Source organism: Pelodiscus sinensis, chromosome 2 (assembly GCF_052426305.1).
Source record: "Pelodiscus sinensis isolate ZL-2025 chromosome 2, ASM5242630v1, whole genome shotgun sequence".
Classification (NCBI taxonomy): Eukaryota; Metazoa; Chordata; order Testudines; family Trionychidae; genus Pelodiscus; species Pelodiscus sinensis.
The window spans coordinates 222,682,027-222,698,681 of record NC_143053.1 but is presented as its reverse complement, the minus strand read 5'-3'; the positions used below and the strand labels follow the sequence as shown (position 1 = coordinate 222,698,681).

Genomic DNA, 16,655 nt, shown 5'->3' with positions numbered 1-16,655 from the left:
TTCTGTCATTCAGAGGGTTGGGGACAGCTAAGCATGGAATTGCATCCTTGACAGTTTATAGTTCTCATGCAATCATCTGACAAGAGTCTTACTGAGGTACATCATCCTGAATAGACACTTTAAACATGGCTTCCCCAGAAGAGTATTCCCCCAAATTATAAATAGAAATTATTTGTATAATATAATAATTGTGCTGGACTGTATAAAAACCAATCAGAATAAAATGGAGTAACTTAGCAGAAACAAGGACAATTAACTCTCAGTCCCTGTGTTACTATAAATATATTTGCTACAGGCAACACTGATTAACTGGTTCAAGAGCTATGGTAGGGGTAGGCAGCACAGTTGACTAGTCCTGAGCTTCCACACTTTCCAGATATGCATCCCATATTTGCACCTTTTGACACTTGGGTCTCAGTGCATCAGACAGCTCTTAACCCTCTGAGCAAAACATGGACAAAATAAAACAAACAAACTTGTACAACTTGTACGCTAACTGTTTAATAAACTCTGAACAAAAGAATTTAAATAGGAATCACGACAACACCATTAAGCAGGAAGACAAACCGGGGATTAACCACAGATGTGTTGCTGTAGAGCTGCCCAACCCTAGTCTTGAGTTAAGGGAGAAAACATACCATCAGCTGTTGCACCCATTTCTATGCAAATTACTCTGCCCGGGTCTACACTAGGACTTTATTTTGAAATAACCCCCCTTAGATTGAATTTATAAGCGGGGTGTCCACACTACCATGCCCATTATTTTGAAGTAATCGGCCACTTACTTCTGCTTTTCTCCGAGACTAATGCTAATTTTGAAATATTTATTTTGAAACAATGGTAATGTGGATGCTCTAGTGGTGCTATTTCAAAACAGCTACTTCCCAGAATAGTTCAAACTGATTTCTCCCCAGTGCTTCCTGGGACTGTAAGTGAAGGCAGCATATCATCATTAATGGAGCCTGCCTCAGACTAATTTCAAGGCTTTTCCATAGTGGGGACATGCTATTTCAATTTTCTAAAATTGGAAGATATTAAGTCAAATTTAGTTATTTTGAAATATTTTCCTAGTGTAAACATGGCCTCAGTGTTTAACTAAATCACCTTCACCATTCTGATAAAGACATATTTTCAAAGAGAATTAAGATGAATTTGTTTATAATACAAGGCATCTGCTGTAAATGAACAGTCAATGAGCAAGTAGCAAAAAAATACTCCTTATTGTAGGGCTACTCAACTTCAGAAGCCCCAGGGGCAACAACGTTACTCACCCGAGAGCCGCAACTTAAGTGTGGTTGCATATACACACAAATATATGCAAATAGCTTATTTCACACATACAAAGATTAAGGCAAGACTACACAACACGCAGGCCCCATTTAAGTCCGTGCTGCTGCTATTAATAAAATGCAATATTTACCCGATTTCCACCCATATGACAGCACTTTTAATGAGCAGTGACAGTCCAGGAATTTAACTACAGGCAGTCCCCGGGTTACGTACAAGATAGGGACTGTGTGTTTGTTCTTAAGTTGAATTTGTATGTAAGTCGGAACTGGTACATATTGTAGGGGAAACTCTAGCCAAACATTTTTTTTAGTTTTGGATAGCATAGGGAAAGGTTAACTCCCCTCTAATGTTTGTTTTGCTGTCTGTTCCCCTGTTCAGAAGATTTCACATCTATTTCTGTCCCTGTGACAAACTCAGGACTAAAGGAGTAACTCATCAAATACCAAACAGCTCTGCACCATGGTTTGAGCTAATAGCTTTATTTCCACACACCACCCAGGGTTCTAGGAGGAGGGTCCTTTTTTTGCTAACACAATGAGGCCAGCACTTTGTTTGTTTTGGTGGAGTCTTTGTTTGCCCAGGGAGCCCAGCATGTATAGGGGGAGGAGGGGCGGAGAGGCTGCTTTTGTCTGCTGTTCGGCAGCCTGTTGCTCAGGGGAGGGAGCAGCCTGTTGCTGGCAGGGGGGAGGGGGGAGGCGTGCAGGATGCGAGGCCGTGGGGGGGGGGCAGCGGGCGTGGGGAGGCACTTTTCCTCTGCCCGGCAGCTCTGCGGGATCCCTGTCCCTGTGGCCAGCTGCTGCAGGCAGAGGCCAGTTGGAGCCGGCCGAAGAGGAGGAGGAGGTGGATTCTAGGACCCAGGTGAGTGAGCCCCGGGGACGCTGCTGTGCTCCGGGAGCCCCGCATGTATAGAGGGGAGGAGGGGCAGAGAGGCTGCTTTTGTCTGTTCGGCAGCCTGTTGCTCAGGGGAGGGGGCAGCCTGTTGCTGGCAGGGGGGTGGGGGGGCACTTTTCCTCTGCCCGGCAGCTCTGCGGGACCCCAGTCGGAGCCGGCCCGACGAGGAGGAGGATCCTAGGACCCAGGTGAGCGAGCCCCGGGAATGCTGCTGCGCATGTGCGGGAGTTGCCTCACCCCGTTCGTATCTAGGGATCCGACGTAAGTCGGATCCACGTAAGTCGGGGACTGCCTGTACTAAAATACATATCCACGGAAGACCATTATGTTGACTACTTTTTTGTTTTGGCTTCCACCCACGGGCCATGTGTTGAGCCCTGCGTAAATCCAAATTGCACCATGGGCCACAAACAAACAGGCCATAGGGGGGCATGTAGCCCACAGGCCACATGTTGAGTAGCCCTGCCTTATTGCATAGTAAATTCAATGGTCATCTCAAATAACATACAGGCTTTGATGTTCCCAGACTTCAGGAAAAGCAAGGTATTACCAGAGATGGATGACAAATTGCAAAATAAAAACTTCCCTTCCCTCACAAGTCCTTTTCTTATTTTGCATAATAATTTGATTATTTTTAATCTGACAAATTATACATGAGAAAATTAGCTTGTCAGTTTTGCAGTTGTCATTTTCAGGTTTTGTTCCTTGCTTTCATTTTTTCTTTTTAATCATCTTCATGTTAGTTCACCTTCTTCAAGTAATTATTATTGTTGTTCTAATATATTGGGCATCATTGTGATTGTGGATATTCATGTTTGGTGATAATATTCATTTGCCATCATCATTTATTATGTAGGCTATGAGGATTGCATAGACTGATGAGACTGTCTGGTCCAGAAATACCAAGTATCCCATTTTGTTTGGCATTTGTTTTTTGCACTGCAGGTTTAAATTAGCCTGGTAATGTAACCCAAACAGCCTTCTGGGTGTAGTGCACTGTCCCATCTAGTGACACTGAGACCATTTACAGAGAGAATAGTGAGTATGCTCTATGGCCTTAACTAATAGGCAGCTGGCTGTTAGCTCATGCGGTAGAGACTCATTCACTAAGGGTATGTCTACATTGCCACCCTAGTTCAAACTAGGGTGGCTAATGTAGGCATTTGAACTTGCAAATGAAGCCCAGGATTTAAATACCCCGGGTTTCATTTGCATGTTCCCGGGCGGGCGCCATTTTTAAATGCCCGTAGTTCGAAGTACCTGCCTGCGGCTACACGTGGCATGGACTAGGTAGTTCGAATTAAAGCTCCTAATTCTAACTACCATTATTCCTCTTGTGCATCTGATTAGCATAGTATGCACAGCTAGGCTTTGTTTCTACTGGTGGTGCACATTCACACATGTCTCAGGTACACAAACATTTATTCCACGCACAGGTGGAAAAAGTCCACAAATAGATGGGAAGGATTAGAGGGAACCTTGGTGCACTGTCCCACTTGGTGTCACCGAGACAACTTACAGAGAAAATAATAAGTCTGCTTTACAGGCATAACTAATATCCCTCTAGCTTTTAGCTCATGTGTTATACATAAGCTCCAGAGGTCCCAGGTGTGATTCCTCCCCCAGATGACCAAGGTCTGCCAATGTCACAGTAACATTCTGTTTTCAGTTTTTTTAAAAAAAAGTGACATTAATTCATCCTAGTTCCCTTTTCTGCACATGGAACTACTCCATATTTTGGGTGCAGTTGTTAATCTCTCCTATGCAGAATGTCTGGCAATGGAATAAGCAGGCATGCTACAAGTCAGATCTGAGGTGCATTACGAGAGTGGAATGGGGCAGAACGCGTGGTGCTTTTCCACTGCTATGCCTAACTTATACACTGCTCTCAGCCCCACCTGTAATTTAGACAAGAATATGCAAAAAATCAAAATATTGAGATAAACCAGCAAGCAGTCAAGCACAGGAAAATTAATCTCTTGGAAACACTGTATCCTAAAAGCTCTGTTTACAGGAACGACTTAAATATTGGGAAGGGAACCATGTGCTCAGAAGCTCAGCAGGAAGGAAGATACCAACTTAAGTTGGGCTCCTCCAGACACTCATGCACATTTCTGATTAGCAGGTCTGCTCATCTCTCGTCTCAAATGTTATCTCTAATAATCATTCAATTTTCTGACTACACTTTTAGTTCTCTTACCACCAAATTATTTTAAAACATTCTATGAGCATTAAATAAGATATTTCAAGCAAACAGAAATCAATTTGCTGCTTCGCTGTACAAATCTCATTAGTATACAATGTATTTCATCCAGAAATATCACTTATCACTACAGACAAAACCCAAGTACTATAAAACTACACAAGGAAAAAAAGCATATTTTTTTTATCAAATTAGCTTATTTCATTATTTGATCACTTTAGCTGGTTATATTGTAGCTTAAGCTCCCGTGAGGCTAACTTGATTGAAAAACAAACTCCTTGGCTACATCTACACTGGCATGATTTTCCGAAAATGCTTTTAACGGAAAACCTTTCCGTTAAAAGCATTTTCAGAAAAGCGCGTCTAGATTTGCGGAAAAGCATCCTGCCAAAGCACTTTTTGCAGAAAAGCGTCCGTGGCCAATCTAGACGCGGTTTTCCGCAAAAAAGCCCCGATTGCCATTTTCGCGATCAGGGCTTTTTTTGCAGAAAACAGTACTGTGCTGTCTCCACTGGCCCTTTTGCGCAAAAGTCTTTCGGAAAAAGACTTTTGCCCGAACGAGAGCAGCATAGTATTTCCGGAAAAGCACTGACAATCTTACATGAGATCGTCAGTGCTTTTCCAGAAATTCAAGCGGCCAGTGTAGACAGCTGGCAAGTTTTTCCGCAAAAGCAGATGATTTTGCGGAAAAACGTGCCAGTCTAGACACAGCCCTTTTGCTTATATAGACAGGACTAGAAAGTGATAGGAGTTTCTTACTGTTTGAAGGTACAATTCCCCTGTTTTTTCGATCTTCCAAAAGATGAAGCATACATTATACAATACTCCTTGACATGGTACTAGGATATTAGTAAACTTTTAATTTCTTAATTTAATAGTTAACATTATACAAAAATGTTTTAGGAAGTTATTTATTTTCAACCAACTGAGATAACAATGAAAATGCTCTCTTCCACCTCTCCCTGCATACTCCTTAGGAATCTTTTCATGAGAATCGGTCACGTCCCAGTTTCCTTTAAACAAACTATCCTTAGCATTCTGGTGCAACTCATAAGTGCAATTGCTTAATATCTCTTGACTATAACCTAATCCAAGTTCAAAATGTACCTGTTGGTGGACAAAATGAAAAGGAGCATTTATTGAAAACAATTCTGTCTCAAGAAAGTAAAACAGATCTATAAGGATTGAGTCAAGACCTGCTTCGTAAAACCTATCAAAATTGTGTTAATAAAAGCTCCTGATGTTATAAAATGATGTAGCTCCTAGAGGGGCTGCAGGACACTAAAGATATTCCTGATGTATCTCAGTGCCGCCTTCTTTCCTCTACTAGACTATTATCCTTACTCATTAGGAATTGCTCAGGAGAAAACTTTGGCAGTCTTAGTATAAAACAGCAACAGCTGTCAAAATCACACAATTTTAGAAAAGCACAAGTTCTTTAATGTCACACTATTTTTCCAGCCTACTTTCCCCACCATGATTTTATCATAACAGATCATAATGAAATCAAGACATTAGTTGAACAGATGTGATAATCACATTATTACATGAACTAGTCAGGTATATATAGTAAAGAATTTGTCCAATTCCCCCATGTCCAGCACAGATACAAACCAGTCTCATGTGACAATACAACCAACTACCACTGTGTCAAAGAAGACTGAAAGTTAGGAAAACCTTTTTTTCCATCTCAATTTAAAAGTATAATACAAAATAGTGTTATATTTAAAGGAATATACACAAATTTTGATAATCAGGTTGCCTAAAGGCTGGTGATCTACTTACCAGATGAGGGAGGAGTTGATTTTCTGGAACTAGGTACTATGTCACCCAAACTGGATGATGAATTTCCTCCTGATTTACTGAAGTACAGCAAGAAATCAGTGTTAAAATCTTAGAGTCTTGTCTTAGTAGTAAATCTAGAATGTATTCATTATCTCTTTCAAACTATCAAATGGACCACTAACAAAGACAGGCAGTATTCCCGATCTTAGTATAAATTCACATTTTAAACAAAATATGTGCACACTCTGGGGACTCAGTTATCTAGTAGAATGATATACTTACTTTCAATGCGATCTTAATATGAACACTTTTTTCAGTAAATCTATTGGACATATAGTTTACAATGTTTGTCTTCATATACTTTTCCTCAGAACTGCTGATAAAATTACTCAGGGAAGGGAAAATACTGTTTTCTAAAGCGCTCAATTGATCATCACTGTGTGTAACTAGCACCTTGGGCAAATGCAAGGTTGGAACATGCACAGCTCAAACTTCTGAATGAAAATGCCTCATGATCAGATGCACACTTCCAATGATGAGTGTGTGTGTGTGTGTGTGTGTGTGAGTGTGAGAGAGAGAGAGAGACAGAGGTCACCACAAGCATCACAGCAGGGGTGGGGAACCTCTGGTTCATGGGCTGTACGCAGTTTATCAGGATTAGCTGCTGGCACACCACCAGACAGTTTGTTTACCTGAGCATCCACAGGCACAGAGCCTGGTAGCGCCCCATGGCTGCAGTTCATTGTTCCCAGCCAATGGGGGCTGCAGAAAGGAGTGTGGCCTTGACCCCCACTTCCCACAGCTCCCACTGACCTGGAACAGTGAACTGTGGTCACCGAGTAATGTGAAGCTCTGTGCCTATGGACGCTCAGGTAAACAAACTGTCTGGTGGCCCACCAGTGGCTGACTCTGACAAACTGCATATGCCCCAGGCTGAAGGTTCTCCACCCCTGCATTACAGGTAAGAAATGTTCTCCAAAACCATGTAAATTACAAAAGTATCCCAATTATACAGAAACTAAGAATAACCAGAGATATTTCTGGAAGCTGTTATTAACAAAAATAGACACTTGCCTCAAATAGAAACTAGATTCACTTAGTAACAATATCAAGAAAATAGATTTTATTTACCTAGAGAAATAGAACCACTAACTGGATAATTTTTTTATGATTCATGGCACAACCCAATAATTGACAGAGGTTTAGAAGAAAATTTCCCTATTAGCAGTTGATGCCATAACTATTTATTATAACATTTCTTGCATCTTCTTCTGAAGGATCTAGTAGTGAATAGGGTCAGAGACAAGACTTTGAATTAGAGAAAGGGTGGTCAATAATTTTTGACTCCAAGATTTTGAAAAGTGATCAAGAGCTGCACTCTTCCAGGATATTAATGGAGGAGATGAGGGGTCTGGGACAGAGGTTGAGTGCAGAAGGGAGCTTAGGGAAAGGGACTGGGGTTCAGGAGGGTGAATGAGGTCTGGGAGGGTGTTTGGGTGAAGGAGGCTGTTGTGACCTGAGGCAGGGGACTGGGGTGCCGGATTTTGGGATGTGACGTATGGTAGGAGGGGACTGTGATCTGTGGCAGACGATTGGGATGACAGATCTGGGAGGGGCTATGGGTGGAGGAGGGGGCAGAGGGTTTGGGTAAGGGAGGGGCTAGGGTGCCAGAGGTAGGCTCTTGCTGAGAGGTCCTTACCAACAGAAACCTGAGGCAGATTGTCTGCTGCAGGCTGCTTTCTGCTCCATGTGGCTCTAGTCCCGGCATGAGAGGGAGGGGGAGGGGACTGAGGTGTAAGGGAGAAGGTTATATGCCCCTGCTCCCAGCAAAAATTCTCAGCTCCTATTGGCCAGAAACTGAGATTGGGCAATGGGAGCTAAGAGATTTTGCTGGGGGGCGGGAACAGCATGAGAAATCTCTTTCCTCCCTCCCCAGCCATCCAGAACAGACAACAGCTTGCTTTTTAAAGAGTGAGCTGTTCTCTGTCTAATGATTCTGGCGAGGTGGCTGTGGGCTGGCACCCTGTTCCCTCTCCCCAGCCACAGAACTCCATCCCCAGCCCCCATCTACCAAGCGATGTCATGCTAATGGCAGTTAAAGCAGTATAGCAATGGACTATTTTGGATTTGTAATAATAAAAATTACAATTAACATTTGTAATGCATTTTTATTTGAAACCGTACTGAAATACTGTCTAACTGTTGTGTACAAATCTATTCTGAAAATTTTGTGTCTCTATTTTAATCTGACCTCAGAAACATTGGTTGGATAGACAGACCGAATAATTATGTCTGTTTAAATAAATATGCTTAAAAACATTAAATGGAAAATAGGGGCAAAATGTTTCCCAGTTTACCAAAAACCTCAGCCTATATCTGCCCTTGAGGTTGTGTGTGGGGGAGGGAAAGGGGGGCGCCGATTGCATGGTTTGCCAGTTGCTGGCAGCTAGTCTAGGGCCACCTCGTGAAGTGAGGAGTAACGGTAGTTCGAACTAGGAAGCCTAGTTTGAACGACCTAGTTCGTGCCCCGTGTAGCCGCGCTGCACGGGGTTCGAACCAGCGGGGGTTTAAAAATGGCGGCTCCCCGCTTATGCAAATGAAGCCCGGGAAATTCAAATCCCGGGCTTCATTTGCAAGTGCGGTATGCCTACATTACATTACATTATGTGTAGACATACCCCTAGAGTCTGACACTATCCAACTCTGTAGCCCCAAATTAGAGTTTGTCAGCTGAAGTATCAGACTGAGACTGCAGCTGATTCTACCCAGGACTATAACTGCAATGGCTGTCAGATCCCTCTGACATCATTTCCTGGAACACTTGGAGTCACAGGTAGGAGAGAGTGAAGCAGAAACTGCTGCTGAGGAGAACATAGGGGCTTTTGCATGGTGTGATCTAGACAAGCAGTTTATCAGAAAAATGATGAGCCAGAGTTGCCTGGTCACTCATTTAGGTTGACTTAAATGTAGCATACAGCTCCAGACTCAACCCCAGCATTTCCCTGGGAAGGTGCCAGGAAGGAAGCCGAGGGTTGGAAAGAGTTGTGAGTGTTGGGAGGTGGGGAATTTGTTCATTTGTTAGTGTTGAACACTTTTTAGTTAACCCTACACCGTTCCTTCCCTGGATCCTATTTTCCTGCTCCATATAATGTCCCGTGTTATACTGATACTTTTCGGTGTGGCATTCCATTGCTAGAGTTTGGGTTAAAGTACTTCATTATTTCATCTGTACTGGGTTTTATACTTCTTGGCCGTTAGCATCATTATTCCTTTTCTCAACGGACAACACCCTCAGGCATGATAAGAAGCCATCTTGGGTGGAGGTATCAAACAAAGAATCCAGGAGCCAACTCAGCTGAGGACAGGGAGAGGCAACTGCAAGTAGGAAGCACCTGAAGCAGGTTTGAGCAATTTGGGAAAGGGGCCACTACAATAAACTTTCTCACAAACTATTCTAAGTCCATGCTAAATATTCATATTCAGTAGATATAGTAAAACTATAATTGGTAACTGTCACATTTTAAGTGACAAGCATGGCAGGGCCTGAACAGAAACAAATTTACTTTCAGCATGTTTATGAAAAGCCCAAATAAAAGCTAAGAATTCTCAGAGGGAAGATGTCTCTAACCCAGACAATGTGAGAAAATAATATCAGAATGTTTTTGAGTAGAGCAAATAAAAAGGGTTTATCTGGCCCTGTTTACCAGTGACTACAAAACTGGTCCATTTGAATTTGTAGATCTTTCCAGTTGATTCCACCTGAGAAATTAGGACTTCAGACCTCTCATCTGAGATACCTAGCTAACTAGTCTGTGCTGTCCAGGAGATATGTTAAAGGAGATAAGATATGAAATTCAGAGAGTTGATCTGGCTATAAGTGATCATTAATGCTAAGATTTTCAGCCTCATCGAATTAGTCCCTACCATCTGAGACAGGAATGGTAATTACATCTAACTTGACTGATAGGGGACAATATAACCACCTCATGCAGAAGTGAACATTTCAATGTTTAGTGTCCTGCAAATCCATAGATATGGCTTTATATCCACCAGTATCTGCATTTGCTGATATGGATGCTGATATCCGTGGCTCATTTTTGCGGATATAGATGTGGATGCAGATACAAATGTTGTACTTAGAAACCTATTTTAGATATCTGCTTTATATCTATGGATCATTTTTGCAGATTTGGATATAAATTCTGCTCTATCGATGTTTGCTATAATTTGCACATAGGAATTACATATCCCACCTGGATGTCAGAAGCTGTCCTTAAACCAACATTAAGTTAGTCTTGAATGACAAGACAGACCGATATGAGGAGACACTTCCTGTCTTGTCTGAGACTATGGAAGCCTCAGGGTAATATAATTATAGTAACAGCTATGGTAGTGTGTCATGGTACTGCAAACATATTACAATGGACCACATTCTAGTTTTAGTTAAAACAAGGTAAATCCAGAGTAATTCTGCTTTCCTCAGTGAATTTATCCTAGATTTACTTTGGCTTGATTGAAATCAGAATTGAGCTCAACATCTGAACACCAGCTGACTGCTGAATTTTCCCTTCCCAGTTCTCATTATCCTACTTTTAGTTATCAAGAAGGCTTTAATTTGAACCATGGATAAGAGGGCCCTGTGTTGTTGTTGCTCTTGTAATACTAGAGTGTATTCTTGTCATGCCTATAAAGTATAGTAATGAACCAGGCCACCACTATGCTATGGTACAAACACAAAACAAAAATACAGTCCCTCCCCCAAAGAGTTTTTTTATTTGTGTGTGTGTGTGAAGGGGGGAAGCGGGAGGCACTCTGAAGGATGATAAGTTAGCTTTGTAGATATTCATGGCTACTGCATATACCTGTCAGTAATAAGATGGGTCTTTCGGTAATTTCTTTAGCAGTTTATATACGTACTCCTATGAAAACTATTACTGATCTAGAACCAAGTGTGTTAGCACTAACTCCAGATCAATAGGACATATATTTCCAAGAACATCATAGATTCCACCTTTGAGTCTTTGAAAGCTTTTCAGAATAATCAATGTAATCCTTCTTATTTTAAAAAAAGGGTGGGTGAGGTGGGGCGGAGAGAGAGACTTCAGGTCCCCAGGGGAACAGTCAGTTTCCCCCTTTTTCAAAGACTCCCAGGATATTGCAGCACTTCTCCTGAACTTGTGCCAGTTTCTGACAAGCTAGTGTCCCAAATCTCATGGGTTAAATGTAGTGCTAATATTGCATTTAACCATTTAAAGAGTGGAGGGGAGGGTGAGACCGGTTACAGTGGCCCCCACTGTATAGGGGCTACCACTGCCATTGCAGCTCCGAGGCCCCTATAGAGATTACTGCTCGTATCACAGCTGCCCCTGACTTTCCCCAATGGGGGTGTGTGTGGCGTTGTCAGCTCCCAGTCTATATAGGCTGGGAGCTTGCAACCCTGCACAGGGGTCTTGGTGGGGCTCGAGAAGGGGGCTACTCCTGGGTAACGATTAAGGATGATGCTTACCGGATAACCATTTTACTGGTTACTCGATACTATCCCTAGCACTTAGTGGAAATGTTTGAAGTCACAGAGCTATTTTCCATATTTACAAAAGAAAAATAGATATAAGAGGAGATGCCTGGATAGCAAAGGTAACAAAAAAAAATACAAAATAGACCCAAACTAAAAAGATAACAAGATGAAAGACAAGAGACTCAACAATAAGAATGTATTATCACAGTCTGGTTCTTTAAAATCTTGGTGTCCTTGCAGACCCTTTTAAGAAATATCTTCTTTAAAATTTAACCCAAGTGACAATGTAAATTCAGCACTGCTAATAGGTCTGAAAAGTACATTAAACAAAGTAAACTAATATAGGTTAACAGCTGCAAAACTAGCACACAGCACTGTCCGAGAAAAGCTTAGAATTCCTGGCTATAGAGAAAAGACAAGTGAAGAGTGGCAGCTACTGGCCACTGGAACACCTGAGTAGACTGGTTCACCTTCTACCAAGGGGGATGTTCAATGCACTCAGAACTCTGCTATGCAAATTCCAATTTGCCAGATGCTAGCTACAGAGAGATGATCAGTTCTAGCTTGTGTCTCTGGAAAAACCTTGTTTACATTTTATTCCTCCTGCTTCATGATCAATTAGTGGCCTCCAGTTTAAGTGAGATTCAGATGAAGACTAGTTTTATATGTAAACCCTAACATTTCTAAAAAACTATTTGGCATTTTAGCCATTTGACGCCCATTAAAAATTGCACATTGTCCTCATTTTGACCAATATTCCCTGCTTTTTCTCAACAGTAACAATGAAATCAGACCAATCAAATATTAACTTGTGACAGGTGTTCCTTAATTAATCCAGAATATACCAAGTTAACGCTTATATTCATTAAAGAGAAAACAGTAAAGAAAGATTAGGTACCTTAAATTATTCATAAGCTATACGTCACAGTGAAAGATATTTTAAAATTTGCCTTTATTACCTGGAGTAGAATTTTCCTTGCTTTGCCCTTTGTTCATGTTGTATCCTCATGTTTTCTAATTTGACTGGGCTTGGTATGAATCCTATTTCACAGCCTTCTTTTACCAATCGTCCTATCCACCAGTCATTGTTAAACTTCTGAAGATACAAAGAAATTAAAAAAAAACATGTTTTACAAAATAATATTGCTGGTTTACTTTATTGTTTTTTCCCCTCTAATTTGCAATCCATTCTTCAGTTCATAGAATTCTCCTCCAGTGCACTAAATTATTATGGCTATGAAGAGTCCTGGGAATTTGCAGAAATACATTTAAAATAAATATAACTCATGTATGCACTAAATCTCGCTCTCCTAGTCTTTATGATTCACCATTAATTTGACTTTCCTTCCATCTCTCTGACTTTAACCCTTTCCATTTCTATTTTATAGATTGTTCTCTATCTTTTTCAAATCCCAGCATTTTGCCTTTTCTCCCAGGGTATGTCTACACTACCCTCCTAATTCGAACTAGGAGGGTAATGTAGGCATACTGCACTTGCAAATGAAGCCCGGGATTTGAATTTCCCGGGCTTCATTTGCATAAACCGGGCGCCGCCAATTTTAAATCCCGGCTAGTTCGAACCCCGTGCCGCACGGCTACACGCGGTACAGAGTAGCTAGTTCAGATTAGGATTCTAATCCAAACTAGCTGTACTCCTCGTGGAATGAGGAGTACAGCTAGTTCGGATTAGGAAGCCTAATCCGAACTAGCTACTCCATGCCGTGTGTAGCCACGCGGCACGGGGTTCGAACTAGCCGGGATTTAAAAATGGCGGTGCCCGGTTTATGCAGATGAAGCCCGGGAAATTCAAATCCCGGGCTTCATTTGCAAGTGCGGTATGCCTACATTACCCCGCAAGTTCGAACTAGCGGGGTAGTGTAGACATACCCCCACTTTGTTTCTCTCTCCAGTGGACAGTATGTACTTCTTCCACTTTGCTCCTATTATTTGTAACATCCACTATAAACCTTAACACTTCAAAGCTTGTCTCTAGAGGCATATCTTCCTGTCTGTAGCCCATGACTTCCAACTCTTTACCTAGTATATAAAACTTGGCTTTAAAAATCACCCTCTACTCTGCCTCTGAGATTTCATAATTCCCTCTCTCCTTATTTCAGATTTATCACATTTACACATGCCATCTACATGGTATATTCTAGCCAACTGTAAAATATTCACATCCACATGTGCAGGAACCCAGCCCTGCAATCAATCCCGGTGACAATTCTGTCCTCATGTCTATACAAGCAAATTCATCACTGGAGCCAAACACATAAACCACCAGATCAGAGGTGCCTTTAACTGCACATCCAGTAATGTGATCTATGCCATCAAATGCCAGCAATGTCCCATTGCAATATATATTGGATACACTGGACAGTCCCTATGGAAAAGAATCAATGGACACAAATCAGATCTCCATAAAGGGAACATACAGAAACCTATTGGTGAACACTTTAATCTGCCTGGTCACTCATTAAGAGAACTTCAAGTTGCTGTTTTGTTACAGATCAATTCCACAAGCCAAATACCCAGGGAAGGGGTGGAATTACAATTCATTCACAAGTTTAATTCTCATGCCAATGGTTTGAATAGAGATACCGGATGGCTTGGACATTATCATCCTACCAACCAATGAAGGCGCCAATGGTTCTTTGTCTATGTAAATTTTGGTGTTAGTACTCCTTCCTCTCTAAATGCTAACTAATGGTCCTTATCTGCTTCCTTTAACTATCCAATCTTTAGGTGTTTATAGACTATCAGTTTCGCTTGTTACATACCAGCTGGGATTTTCCTTTGATATTTATATACCCACTGACTCTTTTTGCCCCCCTCCTCTCCCTTATTTAGTTTTGGTTCTAGACATCCAACACTCCGGTCATCTGAAGAAGTGGGTTGTGCCCACGAAAGCTCATGATACCATCTACATGTTTTGTTAGTCTGTAAAGGGCTACCAGACTATTTGTTGTTCTTAAGTTTATAATGTTTTATGATATTTATGTATAAATGGAAAAGTTAAAAGCAGGTTTCACATACAAGACATCTAAGTTAACAGAATGTCACTTTATGCATACATATAACATTAAACAGATCAGTTAGAGCCACACTTCATTCATATTTAAATATTTAGATCCATTTCCACTACCACACAGTTTGACAATGTAGAGCTTTTAATCTTTCACCCATTAGATCAACTTTGTTTCAGCACTGATTTGTCATAAGAACATGCGAACAGCCATATTGAGTCAGACCAAAGATCCATCTAGCCCATCCTGTCCTCTGACACTGGCCAGTCTCAGATGCCCCAGAGGGAATTAACAGAACAGGTAACCATCAAGTGATCCATCCCTGACACTCATTCTCAGCTTCTGGCACACAAAGGGTAAGGACAGCATTCCTGCCCATTCTGGTTAATAACTATTGATGGATCTATCTTCCAGGAACTTATCTGTTTATTTTTAATCATGTCATAAGTCTTGGCCTTTACAACATCCTCTGGCAAAAAGTCCCACAAGCTGATAAACTACTTCCTTTTATTTGTTTGAAACCAGCTGCCTAATTTCATTTGGTGATTCTTTGTTCTTGTGTTATGAGGAGAAAATATAGCATTTCCTTATATATTTTCTCTACACCAGTAATGATTTTTTAAATCTCAATCATATCTACCCTTTGTCATCTCTTTTCCAAGCTAAAAAGTTCCAGTCTTATTAATCTTTCCTCATACAGAAGCTATTTCATACCTAATCATTTTTGTTGCCCTTATGTTACTGATTTTCGTTTTTCTTTTCTTTTCTTTTCTTTCCCTGAGATGGGGTGACCATAGCTGCACACAGTATTCAAGATACAGGCATGCCACGGATTCATATAAAGGTACTTTGATATTTCCTATCTTATTATCTATCCCTTTCTTAATGATTCCCAACATTCTGTTCACTTTTCTGATTGACAATCTCAGAGCGGTAGCTGTGTTAGTCTATATCTGTTAAAACAATGAGAAGTCCTGTGACATCTTAAAGATTAACAGATGTATTTGGGCATAAGCTTTCATAGGTTGAAACCACTTAGTCATGCATCTGACGAAATGGTTTTTACCCACGAAAGCTGACTGTACATTGAGTAGATGTCTTCAGAGAACTATTCACAATGACTCCAAGATCTCTTTCTTGAATGGTAATTTAGGCCGTCATTTTACATGTATAATTGGGATTATATTTTCTAATGTGCATTACTTTGTATTTTTTAACATTAAAAATTTCATCTGCTATTCTGTTGCCCATTCACCCACTTTTGAGAGATCCTTTTGTACTTCTTTGCAGTCTGCCTGGGACTTGACTATCCTGAGTAGTTTTGTATCACTTATGAATTTTGCCACCTCACTGTTTACCCCTTACAGATAGGACCCATATTCAGCTTTCTGGGAATTGTGTGCACGTGTTACCAGATATTTTTGATAATTTGAGAGCAAAACATAGGAGTTTATTTTTGACTGAATTTCCTTTATGTAATACAAAGTTACTTGATTGGCTTTGAAGTTTGATGTGAGTTGTGATGTAAATCTATGTAATATTAACCAATGTGCTGTAGTTAGAAAAGCAAGATGGATACCTGGGAAACTTTAGAAAGGAAACAAAGGTAATTCAGAAACATTAGTAAACTGTGACTGGTGCCTCACCTTTTATGGTGCTGTGTAATAGGAGAATATGGATATCATTCAACGACATTATTTTGGTTCAGCTAACTATACATTTTAAACTACAAGGAAATGTTATTTCACACAGAAGGCAATGTGCAATCAGCACACAGAATTCACTGCTGCGATATATCACAAAAACTGTAACCAAATATTTAAAAAAAGGACTGAATAACTTTGTGACCAATAACAACATCTAAAATTATGTCACTTTTATGAACGCTGGGTCCTTCTGTGGCAGTGCAAAGAGACCAAACCTGCAAATACAAATAGCACTGGCC

General features: G+C 40.9%; 1 protein-coding gene and 1 long non-coding RNA gene across 4 annotated transcripts in view; one reads left to right on the top strand and one right to left on the bottom strand.

Moving 5' to 3' along the window:
• The window catches only part of CACNB2 (calcium voltage-gated channel auxiliary subunit beta 2), a 382,137-nt gene that overhangs the window by 55,265 nt on the left and 310,217 nt on the right, over nucleotides 1-16,655 (bottom strand). For all 3 annotated transcript variants that reach the window (XM_006119502.5, XM_075922478.2, XM_006119505.5), the window contains 2 exons: nucleotides 12,644-12,780; nucleotides 6,170-6,246 (listed from right to left, as the gene is read on the bottom strand). In XM_006119502.5, coding sequence (XP_006119564.2) covers nucleotides 6,170-6,246; nucleotides 12,644-12,780 — 214 coding nt within the window. The remainder of the gene's footprint in view (nucleotides 1-6,169; nucleotides 6,247-12,643; nucleotides 12,781-16,655) is intronic.
• Nucleotides 15,398-16,655, top strand: part of LOC142827355 (uncharacterized) — a 47,337-nt gene continuing 46,079 nt past the window's right edge. The window contains exon 1 of the long non-coding RNA XR_012902063.2: nucleotides 15,398-15,554. This is a non-coding gene — a long non-coding RNA (uncharacterized LOC142827355). The remainder of the gene's footprint in view (nucleotides 15,555-16,655) is intronic.